At 36.3% G+C, this 15,928-nt stretch overlaps 1 protein-coding gene across 1 annotated transcript; it reads left to right on the top strand.

Annotated features, from left to right (window-relative positions):
• The first annotated feature begins 3,566 nt into the window (after positions 1-3,566).
• Positions 3,567-15,482, top strand: SLC7A13 (solute carrier family 7 member 13). Its single transcript, XM_036830075.1, is given in 6 exon segments — positions 3,567-3,630; positions 3,633-4,131; positions 4,133-4,236; positions 8,065-8,196; positions 12,619-12,980; positions 15,210-15,482. Coding segments are annotated over 6 exon segments (1,434 nt in total).
• Positions 15,483-15,928: the final 446 nt, after the last annotated feature.

Here is a 15,928-nt window from a genome sequence, read left to right on the forward strand (position 1 = left end):
GAATAGGGCAAATTTAAAAATCCACAAACTCAGCTATTCTAATGGAAGTTCAGAAGTTTTTCTTAAATAAATTCTCCCTAGATTGAGGCAGGTCTTGGGTTAGTTTCTAAAGTACAGAAAAAGATGATTTTGACAAAATTTTCAGTATTTTGTTGCTTTTATGGAAGAGCAAACATATGGGGATCCTCAATCTGACATTACTTATATTTTAAATCAGGGCTACAAAAAGTAGAATTAGACATTAAGAACATGGAGTAACACAGGATTGGAGGCTTATGAACTGGACAAGTTCCTTTACCTCTGTAAGCCTCTTTTTGCATATCTGTACAACTGAGGTAATGATATACACTCAACAAGACTGACACTGTTAGGTCTGCCTTCATGACAGATCTTCTCTTACGAGGGCAATTATAGAAAAAGAAAAATAATGATAAACAGGAAAAACACTGTAAACCCTTCAGGGTGGCATCTCGCTGTAAAATTTAGTCTTTCGAAATGTCTCTTCTCTGCTGTTCCCAATCTTCTGTTTCTTAAGTCATGTGTGAAAAGACATGGGCATGGCAGTTTCTCATTTAGCTTTCCAGAGTTTCTGTCTAAGGACTGAGCTCACCTACATGCTATGTGGAAGATAATTCTCTGGGCACTGGAGGTGTTATGCCAGTGAGCCTAATATTGGATGACTTACACATTCTCCCCTTTGATGGAGTAGCTCCACATAGAATCTTCAAGAATACCCCCCTTAAAGTAGGAGTCCTGTTTCAAAGAGTGTTTCCCCTGAGCTTGGAGAATCTCTGATAGTCCTGAGAAAGCCAGAAATGTGGGTTGATATTCCAGCCCAAGTTTCTTGTTTTACACTCTTATTTTTCAGTGTCACAGACATACTTGAATACTATTAAACTCGAGGGATGCATGAAATGGTATAGCCTTTTGCTCCTTGTATCAATTAGAGCAGCAGAACCAGTGGGAAATTTTATCTACATCTACATCTATTTCTATATCTATGTGTAGATCTATCTATATCTATTTATCTTTATTTCTTTATCTGAATCTCTATTTCTATCTCTATCTATAAAAACTAAAAGGATTTTCTTATTATAGAGATTTGACTTTATGTAATTGTGGGAGCTGATTAAGTAGTCTCTATTAAGGTTGTTGTCTTCAAGTCTGCTGCTGGGAAGTTGAAGTTTAGGTCACCCAGAAGGGGTGATGCATGTAAAAGTGAAGGAAAACAAGAACAACCTGGAGCCTGCAAAGATGAACTGAAATCTGCCAGTTTCTATTACCACTAACCTTGATGGTGTGGACATCTTGCAGAAGTTGGGGCCCTTCTTGGTGGAACTAAACACATACCAAACCCAGAAGCTGAGCAACTGAAGGAGGATCTTGGTGAAGGTGGAAGAGTTACAGGCTTACTGTCTCATGCTAGAGAGGTAAGCCAGCAGATATATGACAATTACAGCAAAGGGGTGGGCCATCATGTATAACACAATGTATATTGTAAAAGAAAAATTGCCCAGAATGCTGGTTACAAATGGCAAGGCAGATTTTATTTGAGCTACTGCCGTAAGGGAAAGAGACTTCAGTCTAGAAATGAACTTGACACCAAATACAGCAAAGACAGCTGGGAATTTATAGCCATGGGCAGAGTGAGGGAGTCAGTGAATGGAGAAGGACTAAGAGGAACTTGATTAGATAGCAAGGGTGTGGGTATTCTTGCTAAACTGTGCTGAGCAGGCCGTGGATGAAGGCTCAAAGGAGCCTGATTAAGTTTGGTCAAGGAGGGGTTCCTTGTCAGTGTGAAATATCAAAGTGACTGCTGCTTCGCTTCTGCTTTCTAAATCTCACACAAGAATCTTCCTTATGGTCCATTCTAACTGAGAAATTTGGGAAATGTAGTTTAGCATAGCCTAATGTGTAATTCATACACTACAAAGCTACCACACTGCTATTTGGGAGCCATAGTTCTTTCTCTAGTCTTATTTTCCTGCTGTGAAATCCAAGGCATGGGTCGTGGATTCACTCACTGTCTCTCCTGAAATTAGGTAGATGGGAGATTGATTGACAGGACATTGGCTAACTCTGACCCCTGCTTCTACTTTGTCTCCTTTTTTCCATGAGTTAAATTATATTTTACCTTCTTTTAAAATATTTTATTGTGATAAGTACCTAACATGGGATCTATCCTCTTAAATTTTCAGTGTACGTTATTGCTGACTGTAGTTATAATGTTGTACATCTCTAGAGCTTACTCATAGCTCAAATTTTATGACTGTTGATTAACAACTACTCACTTCCCCCTGAACTCAGCCCCTGGTAACCACCATTCCAGTCTTTGACTTTATGAATTTGACTATTTTAGGTATCTCATGTAAGTAGAATCATGCAATACTTGTCTTTTTGTGTGTGGTTTATTTCACATACTGTATTTCTATTTTAAGGTGAGCTTTCTGGTCTCCTTCCCTCACTCCTAGGTCCTTCTCTCTGGGATAGGAAGGGAGGCATGCTTTCATTTGGGTAGTGAACCCGCTCATGTTTATTGAGATCTGTACAGTATTATTACTGGACTTTCTGGCAGATCAGATGCAGTCTGTCAGAAAATAGCCAGTTTACCCACAACCAAAGCAAAAACATAAACAATTTCATTTTCATTTACTCTTAAAGGATAATTTGGAAATAATTTACTTCCGAGGCAGGGGGTGTGCTCCAAGCTTATGAGGCTTTAGAGATGCTCAGGACAACACTTTGCATTGTAGAGTCAACATATATAAGAGCTATTAAGGCTCAGACCTTGCTCAGATGATCAGGATCCTCTTTCCTTCTGTCCATGGGGGTCAGGCGTCATCCTATACTTCCTGTACACATCTTTCTGCATGTGACCCAGGAAACCAGAATGATGGCTGTTTAGGGGACAGGCTTATGTTGCAGGGTCTTTCACTCCTTCACCTTGTTAATTGGTTTCCATGAACTTGATGAAAGGTAAATACTTGGTTTCTTGAGAGCTTGATGGTAAAAAATGGGAGGAAGAAGGAGTAGAGTAAGTGAGAGGATAGTAAGTGAGCTAATTCCTCAGTGTTCATGGGAGGAAGTCAACAGACACTTTCTTAAGTAGAGATATATAAGAATAAAAGTATTTTCATACTGTTTAGAGTTGTGGAAGCAACCACCAAAAAGAACCAAAACCATATATACTTTTAAATGGTTGTTTCCAGAGAAAAGAACTGGGGATATGTTTGGGAAGAAGTGAAATAGAGCAGGAAACCCCTGCTTTTTGCTGTAATATCCTGTCTTATTGAAATCCTTTTTTTCCATCTGAATGTATTATTTTGATAATAATTAAAAAAACAAGTCAGACTTAAACCCTTCCAAATAACCTTACATTATTTTACTTGGATGCATCACATATATTTTGTTAATGATTGAACATAGGCTATATTTAACAATGGTGGGAAAAAAGGGCAGCACTCTTTTATTTCAGAGAATCCATGAACATCCTTTCCAGCAACATAGGCAGGAAAATTCAGAAATTATAATTTATATAAATAAAATTTAAAAATTATTCAATTACAATGGATGCAGAGAGGAAGATACAGCTCAAGAGCATATTTGGATATTCCTGGGGCACAAGTTTTTTGTTAATATAATTGGAGCAGGCATTTTTGTGGCTCCCAAAGGGGTATTGAAGTACTCTTGCATGAACGTGGGGCTCTCCCTGTGCATCTGGGCTGGTTGTGCCTTATTGCCCATTATGACCTCTCTCTGCTCCGCAGCGATAGGTATAACCTTCTCATGCTGTGGAGCTCACTACTATTGTCTCAAGAGCTGTTTTAGCAACTTGATCTCTTTCCTGAACCTCTGGATAACCTTGTTTCTGGGGCCAGGGCTAGCTGCCAGTCAAGCTCTGCTCCTCGCTGCGTACAGCATCCAGCCTTTTTATCCCAGCTGCTCTGTTCCAAAGCTGCCAAAGAAATATCTGGCACTGGCCATATTGTGGATTGTGGGAATTCTGAATTTTCGTGGTGTGAAAGAGGTGACTTGGCTTCAGATATCCAGCACCGTGCTGAAAATGGCCATACTCGGCCTTATTTCCCTAAGTGGAGTAGTGTTGCTGGTGAGAGGGAGGAAGCAGAATCTAGAACTCCTTCGGTGCTGAGTTTCCAGAAGCCTCCCGGTTTATAGAAGCTGTCTTCCAAGGATATTTTTCATATTCAGGTGGAGGATGTTCTATGTATATAGCAGGTAACCAACAATACCTTGAGAAAAAAAATCTCAAGCCATGACTTATTGCATGCCATGTGAAATGCACATCTTTTATTATATTTTGTGTTTCATTTAAAATAAATGACTCAATCTATTTTTTCTTCCTTATTATTTTCTAAATCAGATCAGGATATGCCAGCTCTGCACTTATCACCTACTCTTTAATTTTTTCCACAGTTATTCCAAAGTATTTATTTTCTTGAATAACTTCTCTTTTTCAGCTTTCTATCCTGGGACCACAGATATGGGACCTCCATGTCAAACTAGTTCTGGGGTTGTGGAAATACTCCCCTTCCATGAAACCGTGAATCCAATAATAATCCAATGCAGACTATGTTTGTGTTATGGGTGGGTGTGACACACTCAGGCTCAAGTATTTTTAAAAAGAATAGAATCAGATATCCTTGACTGCTCTAAGGCTGGACTTAATACTCTTCCCTTCAACGTCAGGACAAAAGTTTTCTCTCCACTTTCCAAGTCAGTCTCTTCCCTTGAGCTCTACCTGTATCCTTTCCCTCTCACCTCCTCAGGAAACTTGCACACTTATTTCATGTTTCTCAAAGTCAACCATTTTATCAGTATTTTTCTTTGACATTTAAACATTAAGCAGACGCTCTACTATTGAACAAATTTTTCCTTTAATCTTAGTACCCCCTGTAGTGACTGACGTGTCCATCATTCATTAAATCACTCGATCAGCAGATATTTTTTTAAACACTGACTATTTTTAAAGCCCTGTATTAGGGCCTGAAGATGAGTAAGATGTATTCTTTACCCCAAAGAGGCTTATAGTCTAGTAGAAGTGGCAATACCTACATTTTGGCCTGAATTCTGCCACTTACTAGCTTGGCAAGTATCTTTAACTCTCTGGACTTACTTTTTTTTTCTCCTTCATTTGAAAAATGGGCATTATCGCTTAAAATCACTATAATTCTGTGCCTTATGAGCAAATAATGGCACAATAGTATTTAATAAGTGGCTACAAGGGAAAAATATAATTACTATGGAAATTCAGTGGAAGGTAAAATCACCTTTTGCTGTGTCATCAAGTGGAAAAGGTAGCAATTTTCACTGAATCCAAAAAATTCTAGCAGTAGAAAAATCTGAGTGAAGCTGTGGAGACTAGAAGTGTGCAGGTGTGTATAAGACATGGCACACAATCTTGGGTGACTGCAGAAATGCTTTCCACCTGATGGGATTGATAATAGATACGATTGCTAAGCCAAGCACCTAGAGAGAGGTAGAACAAGATGGCATAGGACTGGAGACAGATGACTGGAGAATGCCAACTTTTTTTTTTTTTTAATTTTTATTATTTTTATTTTTTTTAATTTTTTTTTAACATCATGAGAATGCCAACTTTTAAGCAGTAGGTGGAGAAAGAAAATCTGCTGAAGAAGCCAGAGGAAGTTTAGAGAATTATGAAAGAAAATCACCATGTTTCCAAAAGGGGGTGAAATCAACATGGTGAAATGCTTCAGAAATTGAGGAGTGTGAGAACTGATCAGAAAAAATTTTAAGAGGTCATTGGTGAATTTTGAGCATGAGAGGAAATTTGGCTTTGAATTTAAAAGTGAAGTATTGAGAAAAGAAAGCTATAAGAGATTAGTCTTTTATGAGTAAATGGGTCACTGCAATTTGAGAGGCTAGCATAATGAGAAAAATTTTCTTTTTTCTCTCTCTCTCATTTTGTCTCTCTCTCTTTTAAGGATAGAAGAGGTATCTTTGGCGTCTATCTGTGCCAATTTCATCTTGTTCCATTGCCAAAGATGTTTCATTGCTAGATGACTTTGCTGAAAACAGATTAACAAAATTTGCTAACCTATCAATTATTACAGAATTCTTGAAAACCAGCTAGCAGTAAACAAAAGCTGAAGGAATTTCAGTGTATGCGGGGATTGTTAATTTACTTAATAAATTTTAAGTATAAATAACTTCTAAGTAACACTTTTACCAGTAAAATAGTAATTTGTAGGCAGCTGACTTTGCCTACCATACGAACAGCCATCTTTTAAGTTCAAAACCAAGGATATTCACTACCTGTCTAGCTATTATATTGTATAATATTCCTATCTCCTCTGTAACAATCTAATACATAATGAAAAAGAGCAAAAGGCCCAGAGGAAAGTACAGGTAATCCTAAAAGTAGCCCTTTTGCTTGCCCAAAAGCTTTAACTAATAACCGTAGTCATTAATAACTTAATAAGTGCTAGGCATTTGATTGGAATTTTATTGTCTCTGTATTTCCATTTCCCAATATACAGGTAAGGAAATTGAAACCTTGACAGTCAATAAATTGTCCAGAAGCCCATAAATAGTTAAGTGGCTCAGGCTGCATTTAAATGAGAGCTTTCTAATTCTTTAATCATCAAGTACTTAATCAGCTCATATTTGTGCATGCCATGGGCATTACATTCAACCTTTGGGCAGATGCAGATGGAAGGAATCTGACATTTGTCAAAGGACAAATATTTATTAGTCAGAGGGATTTAGCTTTAAGTAACAAAAACCCACACACATTAGCTTAAACAAGCAAAGGGGAACTTGCTGGAAGGATAATGTTGTATTTCAAGGAAGACCTGAGCAACCAGTCTTCAGGAACAACAGGAATTAGGGAAGCTCTAGAACTTAAAAACTAGAGTTATTAGCTGGATTTTTGTGCTGCCATTACGTGCTTTTTTCCTGATTCAGTTTTGTTGACATATGGTTCAAATTCTTGCAAGAAATCTTCTCGTGTACTGGCAATGATTGGCTTCCAGTGAGTCAGAGGTCTGTGCTTGGTCCTATTACCTATTACCAGGGCACAGAGTTACATTGTGTACACATAGCTATAATGTTCAATACTTTATGTCAGGGATAATTCTCAGAGAACTGAGACTGGGGAAAATGGTGTCACAAATGGGACAATATTTGAGAATAAGACTATCCTGGAAGATCATTATATATGATGCTAAATCACAACGTCTTTTCTGCACTTAATATTGGCATAAAGGGAAGGTAAAGAGACTACAGGGAGAGAGTATTTATGACGGACTCTTTTACTCTTTTCACAAATGCTATGAGAATGTATAATAGGACAATTTTGTTAGCCTAGGAGGTTTTTAGCTCCTATTTTCCCAGAAGAAGTTATGATTCCTGAAGGAAGGGTAAGTGTCAACTAGGCAACTAGAAAAGGAAAGAACATTCCACGTGAAAGAATGGGCTGAGGGCAACAAGGAGCACGACACTTTTGAGAAACTGAAAGAAGACCAGTGTGCCTGTAACACGGATAGCAAAGGGGATCATCAACTTGTCATATACTGTATTCTCACAGCCCTTTCTCCTTTTTCACATGGACGCTTACCACAGTCACTATTTTAACTTTTCTTTAGGTGATTATTGAATTAATCATAGGTCCTCCTCTTAATGTTGAGCTTCATGCTTGTTTTTGCTCACCACTGTATTCCCACTACTCAAACTCAGTACCTAGTACCTAACAAAGGAGACTGAAGACACAGGTAGACTCCAAACCTACAGGGTCTTATGGGCTAAGCCTTCATTTTCATTCTTGTGCATTTCTTCAGAAATTTTACCATCTATGGGGGAAATGAAGATATTAACCTCCTTTTTTTTCATTTAGCACCAAGCTCTGAAGGGAGGGGTGTCTGTAGCAGTTCCCACTCTGTGCGTGCGTGCGTGTGTGATGGTGGTGGTGGCTGGGGAGGATAGGAAGAGTCCAGCCCAACACTTGATACATGGAGCAATTTTAAAGATCAATTTAAGGCATAAGTTTTACAAGTTGTGATTTTGCTCTTTTGCGTGTTATAGGGGAGCTGAAGAAACCCAGGAAGACAGTTCTAAAATGCATATTTACTGCATTCCCTCTGGTGACTATTGTTTATTTTCTGGTTAACATCTCCTACCTGACTGTTCTGACACCTAAGGAAATTCTCTCTTCAGGTTTGTATGTAAATAACTAAGACAATAAATAATAATAAGGACAGTTCTGGTCCTTTTAGCATATGTAAGTATGATTTTACCAGTTGAGACTGCTGTTTGCTTTTCATTATTTTATAGAGAGTCAATTTGTAATTTTTGAAAATAACAGAGGGGCCAAAGAGCATGATTTGGCTTAGAAATGAGTTTCACATTTGATCATGGTAATGTGTTTTCTGATAATATGGAAAAGTACGTATAATGATGGAGTATGGTGCAGACTGGGTTCAAAATGTTAGTATTCCTTTCATGATCTCTTCTCACCAGAGTGACACTGTGTAATCAGTGCTTATAATATATATAATACATATATTATATCTACTAAAAATTTCACAACATGAATTTTCCAAATGTTCTTCTAGGTGACATAAAGAATGATAAACTTGAAATGTAGGACATTAACAATTAAAAGAATAGATGCTAATGGTCAAGTGATATACATAGTTAATATGATTAATATGTAATATAATGTTGTTATTTAGCATAAATAACTCTAAAATTTATGGTGGCAAAGGGCCCTGAACATATTGGAAATTTGACTAAAAGATAACTATTTTAGGGCCCCAGTTGTAGAATAAAAAATGAAAGAATAGGAAAATCTTAAGGAAATAAATGTATATTTAAAAATGAGTAACAGGTTCAAGGAATAAAAGGAAATTTGGAAAGAAATGAGGAAGAGGAAATATGAAAGACCAGCAATTTACTCAAACCAGCATTAAACGTTGAGTTATCAGCCAGTACTTTTGGGACTAATGTCTTTTGTGTAGCTATTACTGTTTTGGTAAATCTTTGGGGCACTGGAAATAAATCTAAGGGAGGTTTAATATAAAAGTCCTAACACACTTTGCCTCAATTCTTGTGTTACTGCCATGTAGGAAGCTGCCATATGCATGGTATCAGTGTTGATTCACAGTGGTCTAGCTCTGTTAGGGAGCTGTACACTAGAGATAGTCAAGATTCTGAGTATTTGTGGGAAAAAACCAATTGCTAAATTGGACAAAAACAAGTAATGATTTATTAACTACTTTGATTATGTAGAAAATAAATTTATGAAGCTAGGTACAGGTGTGGTCAGGGCTGTTGGTCAGCTGGCTCAGCTGTAATGGCTCACTGAAGCTGGCATCTCTTTTGGCCAGTGCTCTGGCCATACTCGTTGTTAAAAATGATGAATATCTCTTCTGGTGTGTCATAATAGTTGCAGCATTTTTGTGGGCGGTATAGTAGTTTTGGCATGTATGGAAGACACATGAAGTGTTTTGACTATAATTGATACAACTCTTTTAGACATATCACCCTTAGATCTTGTTTAAATTCTGAAATAATATTTTTGATTTCAAATATCTACCTTTTATTGTATTATGAACTTACATTAAGGAAATAATCAGAGCTATACATGAAAAATGTATGTACAGGGACAATCATCATAGCATTACCTATGAGAGCAAAAAATTAAAGACCACCAAAATATCCAATAAATTTAAAATAAATAAATAATTTATAGAAATTTATACAATAGACCATCCTGAGATTTTTCAAAGATCATATTTTTGAAGAATACTTAAAGTAAAAAGGCTGTTTATAATGTAATAATGAGAGCAAAGGCAGGATCTATATTACACTATAAAACAGAAAGTACCAGTAACTAATTAATAATGACCTGTTGGAATGATATTGAGGGTGATTTTTGTTTATTCTTTACTAAATTTTCCAAATTTTCTTTAATGAATGGCAAATTTTGTATAGTAGGAGAAAAAATTATAAACAAAAGAAATAGATTCCTAAATTAAGGAATTTTAAGGATTAAGGAGTGAATGTTTTCAAACAAACGGGTATATTTAAATGACATGAAAAGCTACAAAGGGATATAGAGCATCTAGGATGTGTGTGTTTTTCTTAGAAGAAAAAATAGTAAGTTCTAGAGCACAGTGGGGGAAGCCTGTCCCTCTAGAATGAGGTTTGTGGAAATGTCATAGTGAGGAGCACAGGTTCCTGGTTTTTTCAGCCTGAAGATTTCAAAGTTCCTGAAAGCCCTGCTAACACACTATTGACAGGGGTGCTCCCACTTGGTGTTCTTGAGGGTTCCGTGTTGTATTTGAAACTAGAGACTATTGGCATAGGAAAAGATAATCCAAAAGAGTAAGTATATTGTCTGGGAGCAGAGGCTAAGAAGGTTTCTTTGACCAGAAGCAGCCTGCAGATAGCTGGTCAACCAGGAGTGATTAAGTACTTTGAGAGGAAACTGAAAATGTTAGAATCACTTACTAGTAAATTGGTACAATCATTTTTGCAGGGAAATTTTGTAATACCTAGCTTATTTTAAAAAGTATATACCTTTTGACTCACAAATCCCACTTCTAAGAATTTACTCTCAGAGGAGAAGTGCACCAGCACCTGAGGACACAAGTGTGTTCATTAAAGAACATTTTTAATTAGTAAAAAATTGAAAACAACCTAAAAATCCACCAATATGGAAATAGTAAAGAATTTAAGTTGCAGTTATATAATGGAATATTGAAAAATTTTAAAGATAATTAGATGGATGTATATGTACTAATATGATCAAGATGTATTGGAAGGTGAAAAAAAGCAAGATTAACCGTGCAGGTGCACACACATACACACACACACACACAAATACATATATGTACACATATACATACCTCTCACAGATGCTTATATATGCATAGAAAATTTATGAAAGAGTATCAAAAAAGATGTTAACAGTAGTTACTTCTGGGGTGTGTGAATGAAGGATTGGCAAAGAAAGGGACACTTACTTTTTACTTTATGTGTTTCGGAGCTATTTATTTTACTTTTTATCAAAAACATATATAATATAATTTTTTAAAGAAAACAAATGACATAAGGAAAGGAATGAAAAAGAAAAAAAAAATCACTTGTAAGATAGAGATAAAGATTATGCAGCAGAGCTGAACTAGAACCTCCCCTAATTATAACCAACCAGGTTTGTAAAGAATGGAAAATCAAAGGAGAACAAGGGCTTCACTACTGGAAAGAAGTATTTCTGAAATGTGTCTGAAAATGGAAAATGTGTGGAGGTATGACTTTTCAGGAGGAATTACCAACAATACCTTATTTAAAAAGCATATTAAGTGAGGCAGGAGACATTTTAAAACAAGACCCAATATTATAGAATAGCATTAAAGAGAATAGTGAAAAGAGCACTTGAGGCTATTTGAAAGGGCTTTAAAAAATAGACTTTAAAGAACAGGAACCACTGATGATATTTCAATTTCATCATATTGAAAATATTTTACTGTTTGTTATAAGCCAGTATGTTGACGTGTTGGAGGCTCCCCTGGAAAACAACTTTGCCATAACCCTGGAGGACCCCTACCCCCAGGGACACAAGATCGTGTTGCACTCTTTCCACTGAAAAACTGAGAATTTTTTTTTCTGAGTCTGAATGATCTATCCCAGCTTATATATCCTACATAATACGAATTGGATTCAGATAGGTTCTAGATAGTGGATAATTGTTTTCACTGATGCCTTTTATATCTACTGACTTATACTGAATTAGCGTTCATAAGATCTCTTCACCTTTAAGTAAAAAAGTCACAATATTCGTTAAAGATTGGTCAATACCAAGGTTTCTCAATCTTAGCACTAGACATTTTGGACCATATCATTTTTTGTTGTTTTGTCCCATGCATTGTAGGATATTTCGCAGCATCCTTGGCCTCTACCCACTAGATGCCAGCAGTAACCTCCTACCTCCTCAGTTGTGACAACCAAAGATGTCTCCAGACTTTGTCAAATGACCCCTGAGGAGCAAAACCACCTCCCCTGAGAGACCCCTGGACTATAGTTTAGGCTAGTGCCCAAATGTCATAAGTATTTTAATCTGTGTGTAATTTATTTTCCCTGTCTACATGGTTTATTTTTATTTCTGTTAAGTATTTCAAATTGCACCATGATATGGGAACTTTGTGAGTCTCATTCCTGTGTCAGCAGCATTGCACCGTGATTTTTTTCACCCTGACTGTAATTATCAGCACTCTGTAAACTAGTTTTAGTTTAAGCACTCACTCAATCATCCATTCAACAAAATCAATTTATTTCACAAGTATCATTGAAAATTTACTCTACGTCTGTCACTGAATGAAGTACTAGTTTTATAGAAAGGAAATGATCTTTGCCCTCAAGAAGTGAAATTCCTCATCTATTGGGGAATACACATACAATAATAACTGGTTTGACAGAGCTAAAATGGACACATGCATAAGGAAATAAAGAGTGAAATTAAATGAAATTCAAATTTTTAATGACTTTTTAAATGTCCTGCTTTTATTTAAAAATAATTTTTAAAGTTTTATCATTCTCTTTTTAAATACATTTTCTTGTGTTCTGGTTTTTCTGCAGATGCTGTGGCTATCACATGGACTGATAGAGTTATCCCCTCATTAACATGGGTTATTCCTTTTGGTATTTCTGCCTCATTATTTAGCAACCTTCTGATTAACGTATTTGAATCATCAAGAGTAATATACATTGCAGGCCAAGAGGGCCAGCTGCCTTTGTTATTTAACACGCTTAATATTTACTCCTCTCCATTTATATCTGTGCTACTACTTGTCATTATCGCGTCCATTGCGGTTGTCTTGAAAAACCTAATTGATTTGATAAACTATCTTTATATTGTAGTTTCTATTTGGTCTGCTTTATCAATGACAGGAATACTAAAACTGAGATACCAAAAGCCCAATCTACCTCGACCTTATAAGGTAAAAGTGAGTTTTCTAATATTTTCTGTGTGAAATCAAAGATACTGGGTGTAAATATATTGGAAGACTATATTCAGAACGTCTACAAGTAAATCTTTTTATTACTAACAAATTGTGAAGCATGTACAGATAATTTGGTCTTAGATTTAATTTTGATTTTTATTGGGTAGATTTTACTCAATATAAAATCTCTCAGGTTCTGTTCGGTTGATTAGAGAGAAGGATAGTCCTCTGGGCTGTCAGACAAATCATTATGAGTCTTTTCAGCAGAGATTACTTTGTTTACTTCTGTAGCTAGCTACCACTGCATACCAGTATCTTCCACAGTCAGGGTCAGATTTAGCAGGTGAGAAATAAGAAGAGGCAAGTGCTGCTGTGGGGTCACAAGTTATAACATCTCCTGTCCTGAAACGTCAGCTTAACTTGATCACCAACAAATTCCATCCTTTCAATTCTACTTACATTTAAACTTACTTTCAGTCTGGATGAAGCAGGGTTTCACAGGAGTGCTCTCTAATCATAGAAAAGGAAAGAAGAAAAAACTGGACAGCATAAGGAAACTATTGGAGAAAGGTGGCCTGATGCTTTGATTATCAGAATAGTAAAATAGTCTTGGTTGGCTCAGCATCATGTTAAAAGCTTTGCTTGGATTATCAAAATTATTTCTCTCAGTAATACAGAAGACGGATACTAGTGTTATCCCCATTTTACAGATAAGGAAATAGGTCTATAAAAGTTGTCACTTGCCCAAGGTCACACAGCATGGAGTGGAGCCAAGATTCAAATCTAGGCAGTGTCTTTAGGATGTTTGTATCTCACTAAGTACAAAATATAAGAAAGAACTCTGAGAGGAAACAATGTTCTACTCATCAGCTTTGGTTGACTTACAACCATCTTTTCTTTTCAGTTCCTTCTACTTCCATCCAACCATCCCCTAATTATATCAATTATTAAGAAGCCACTATGATTTGAGTACCTTGCTAGGTATTCTGGGTGCAGAAAGGAATAAGACTTGGCTTCTGCATTCAGGCAGACTTTAATCTATCTAGACAGTCAGATGAACCAAAACCATAGTATGATCATTGCTACATGGTGGCCTCCAGAGTATGCTCAGAGAGTACGTAGGGAAGGGGAAGCTTCTTGTTTTTTAACCACTGATCCTCAGTGTCTTCAGACCTAAAATGGGAATAAATAATGCTTACCTCCTAAGAATGTGGGATGTATTAAATGAGCTAAGGCATGCAAACAATACAGAGCCACATTGATAGTTATTATTATTTATATTATTATTTGATATTCATTTGCATCAAAAAGGAAGGCAAGGGTAACCATAACGTAAGTGGTTGAAATTTGTCTCTAATGCCCACATGAATGCTCTTCTCTCCTCTCTCAGTTTTTGGATAACTGATAGTAAGCTCTGAGATGATAGGTTATCTTTCTCAGGGGTATTTTACCCATTAAAAGGAGCTTCTTAATGATTTAAACCTCAAATGAGTGACCCTCTAATTAAAGGGTTTAATAAATTGTGACTAGCTGTGTTATACTTTGGAGGTATAGATTCATATCTGTCTCTTAAATACATTGCAAAAGTGACTGCCTACTGAATTTTCTCCCTAGGTGGGGTAATGTTTGGTGCAAAACACTTGCAATCCTAACACAAAGCAAGTGCCAAGGATAGGGATTCAAGGTTTTTGGCAAAAACAGAAACCAAAAATATCCACGAAAAATAAGGAGAATTGTTTTGGCCAAAGTATTTATTTTTATTTGTTTTGTTTTTAATATACTGAGGCTACAAAGCCATAATATTTACCTGTCAATATCTACTTGAGTAACAGGGGGTCTGAGGATACTCTGTGTTATTGACGTGAATTTCCTACTGCCTTGAGATATTTTTCTGGGAAAATTGTTTTGACTTCCTTTGGGCCTTAGGAACTCCCTCTTAAAGAACTCATGCCTTCTAGACCAGAAGATGTTTATCCTACTGGCAAGTGGTCATGATTATTTTCACTCATGAACAGTCAAATGCTAGATGTTCATTCCCTACAGCCAACACCCTAACAATATGAATTTTCAGCATCTTAAATAGTAAGCCAGATTTATCTAAACTCATGGATAATTTAACCCATTTTCTATCAGTAACTTATATCTTATTTTTTGTTTATGTAAATAGGTAAGTACCTTAAATGGGTTTTCATATCTAATTTTTTAAAAAAATTTTGCTCTTTTCAGGTGTTTTTGCCATTTCTATTGGCAGCAATAGCCATCAGCCTGTGCTTGGTTTTGATACCTTTGGTGAAGTTTCCACATATGTATTATATCTATGTGTGTCTCTTTATTCTCAGTGGACTTCTGTTTTATATACCTTTAATATATTTTAAATTGAGGTTGCTTTGGTTTGAGAAGATGACGTGTTATTTACAATTGCTGTTTAATATTTGCATCCCTGAAGTGTCTGATGAACAGATGTCAGAAGTAGAAGTAGGAACTGTGAAAAAAAAATAGCCTTCTAAAAACACACCAAGTTCCAAATAAAGATTAAGCACATAATGGAACATTAATGATAAAGTACCTATGGTAACTTTCTTTCTCAAATGAGATAATATATACAGAAGTACACAAGACAGTACCTATCTTTAAAAATCACACAGAAATTGTTATGTGTAATGAAAGCTCTGTTGTTTTGCAAAAAGCTTAAGTCTTGGTTTGCATTGATATATTGATGATGTCTCTCCCACTCTTCCATTTTTTCTGCACCCCACCCCTTCTTTACTGAAGTTGTGGTTGTCTTGTAATAAAAGTTTACAATTAAAAATAAAAAAGCATGGGAGTTCCCTGGTGGTCTAGTGGTTAGAATTCAGTGTTTTCACTGCTGTGGCCAGGGTTCAATCCCTGGTCAGGGAACTGAGATCCCACAAGCGGTGCTGTGTGGCCAAAAATAAAAAATAAAA

This window comes from Balaenoptera musculus, chromosome 17, assembly GCF_009873245.2.
Source record: "Balaenoptera musculus isolate JJ_BM4_2016_0621 chromosome 17, mBalMus1.pri.v3, whole genome shotgun sequence".
Classification (NCBI taxonomy): domain Eukaryota; kingdom Metazoa; phylum Chordata; class Mammalia; order Artiodactyla; family Balaenopteridae; genus Balaenoptera; species Balaenoptera musculus.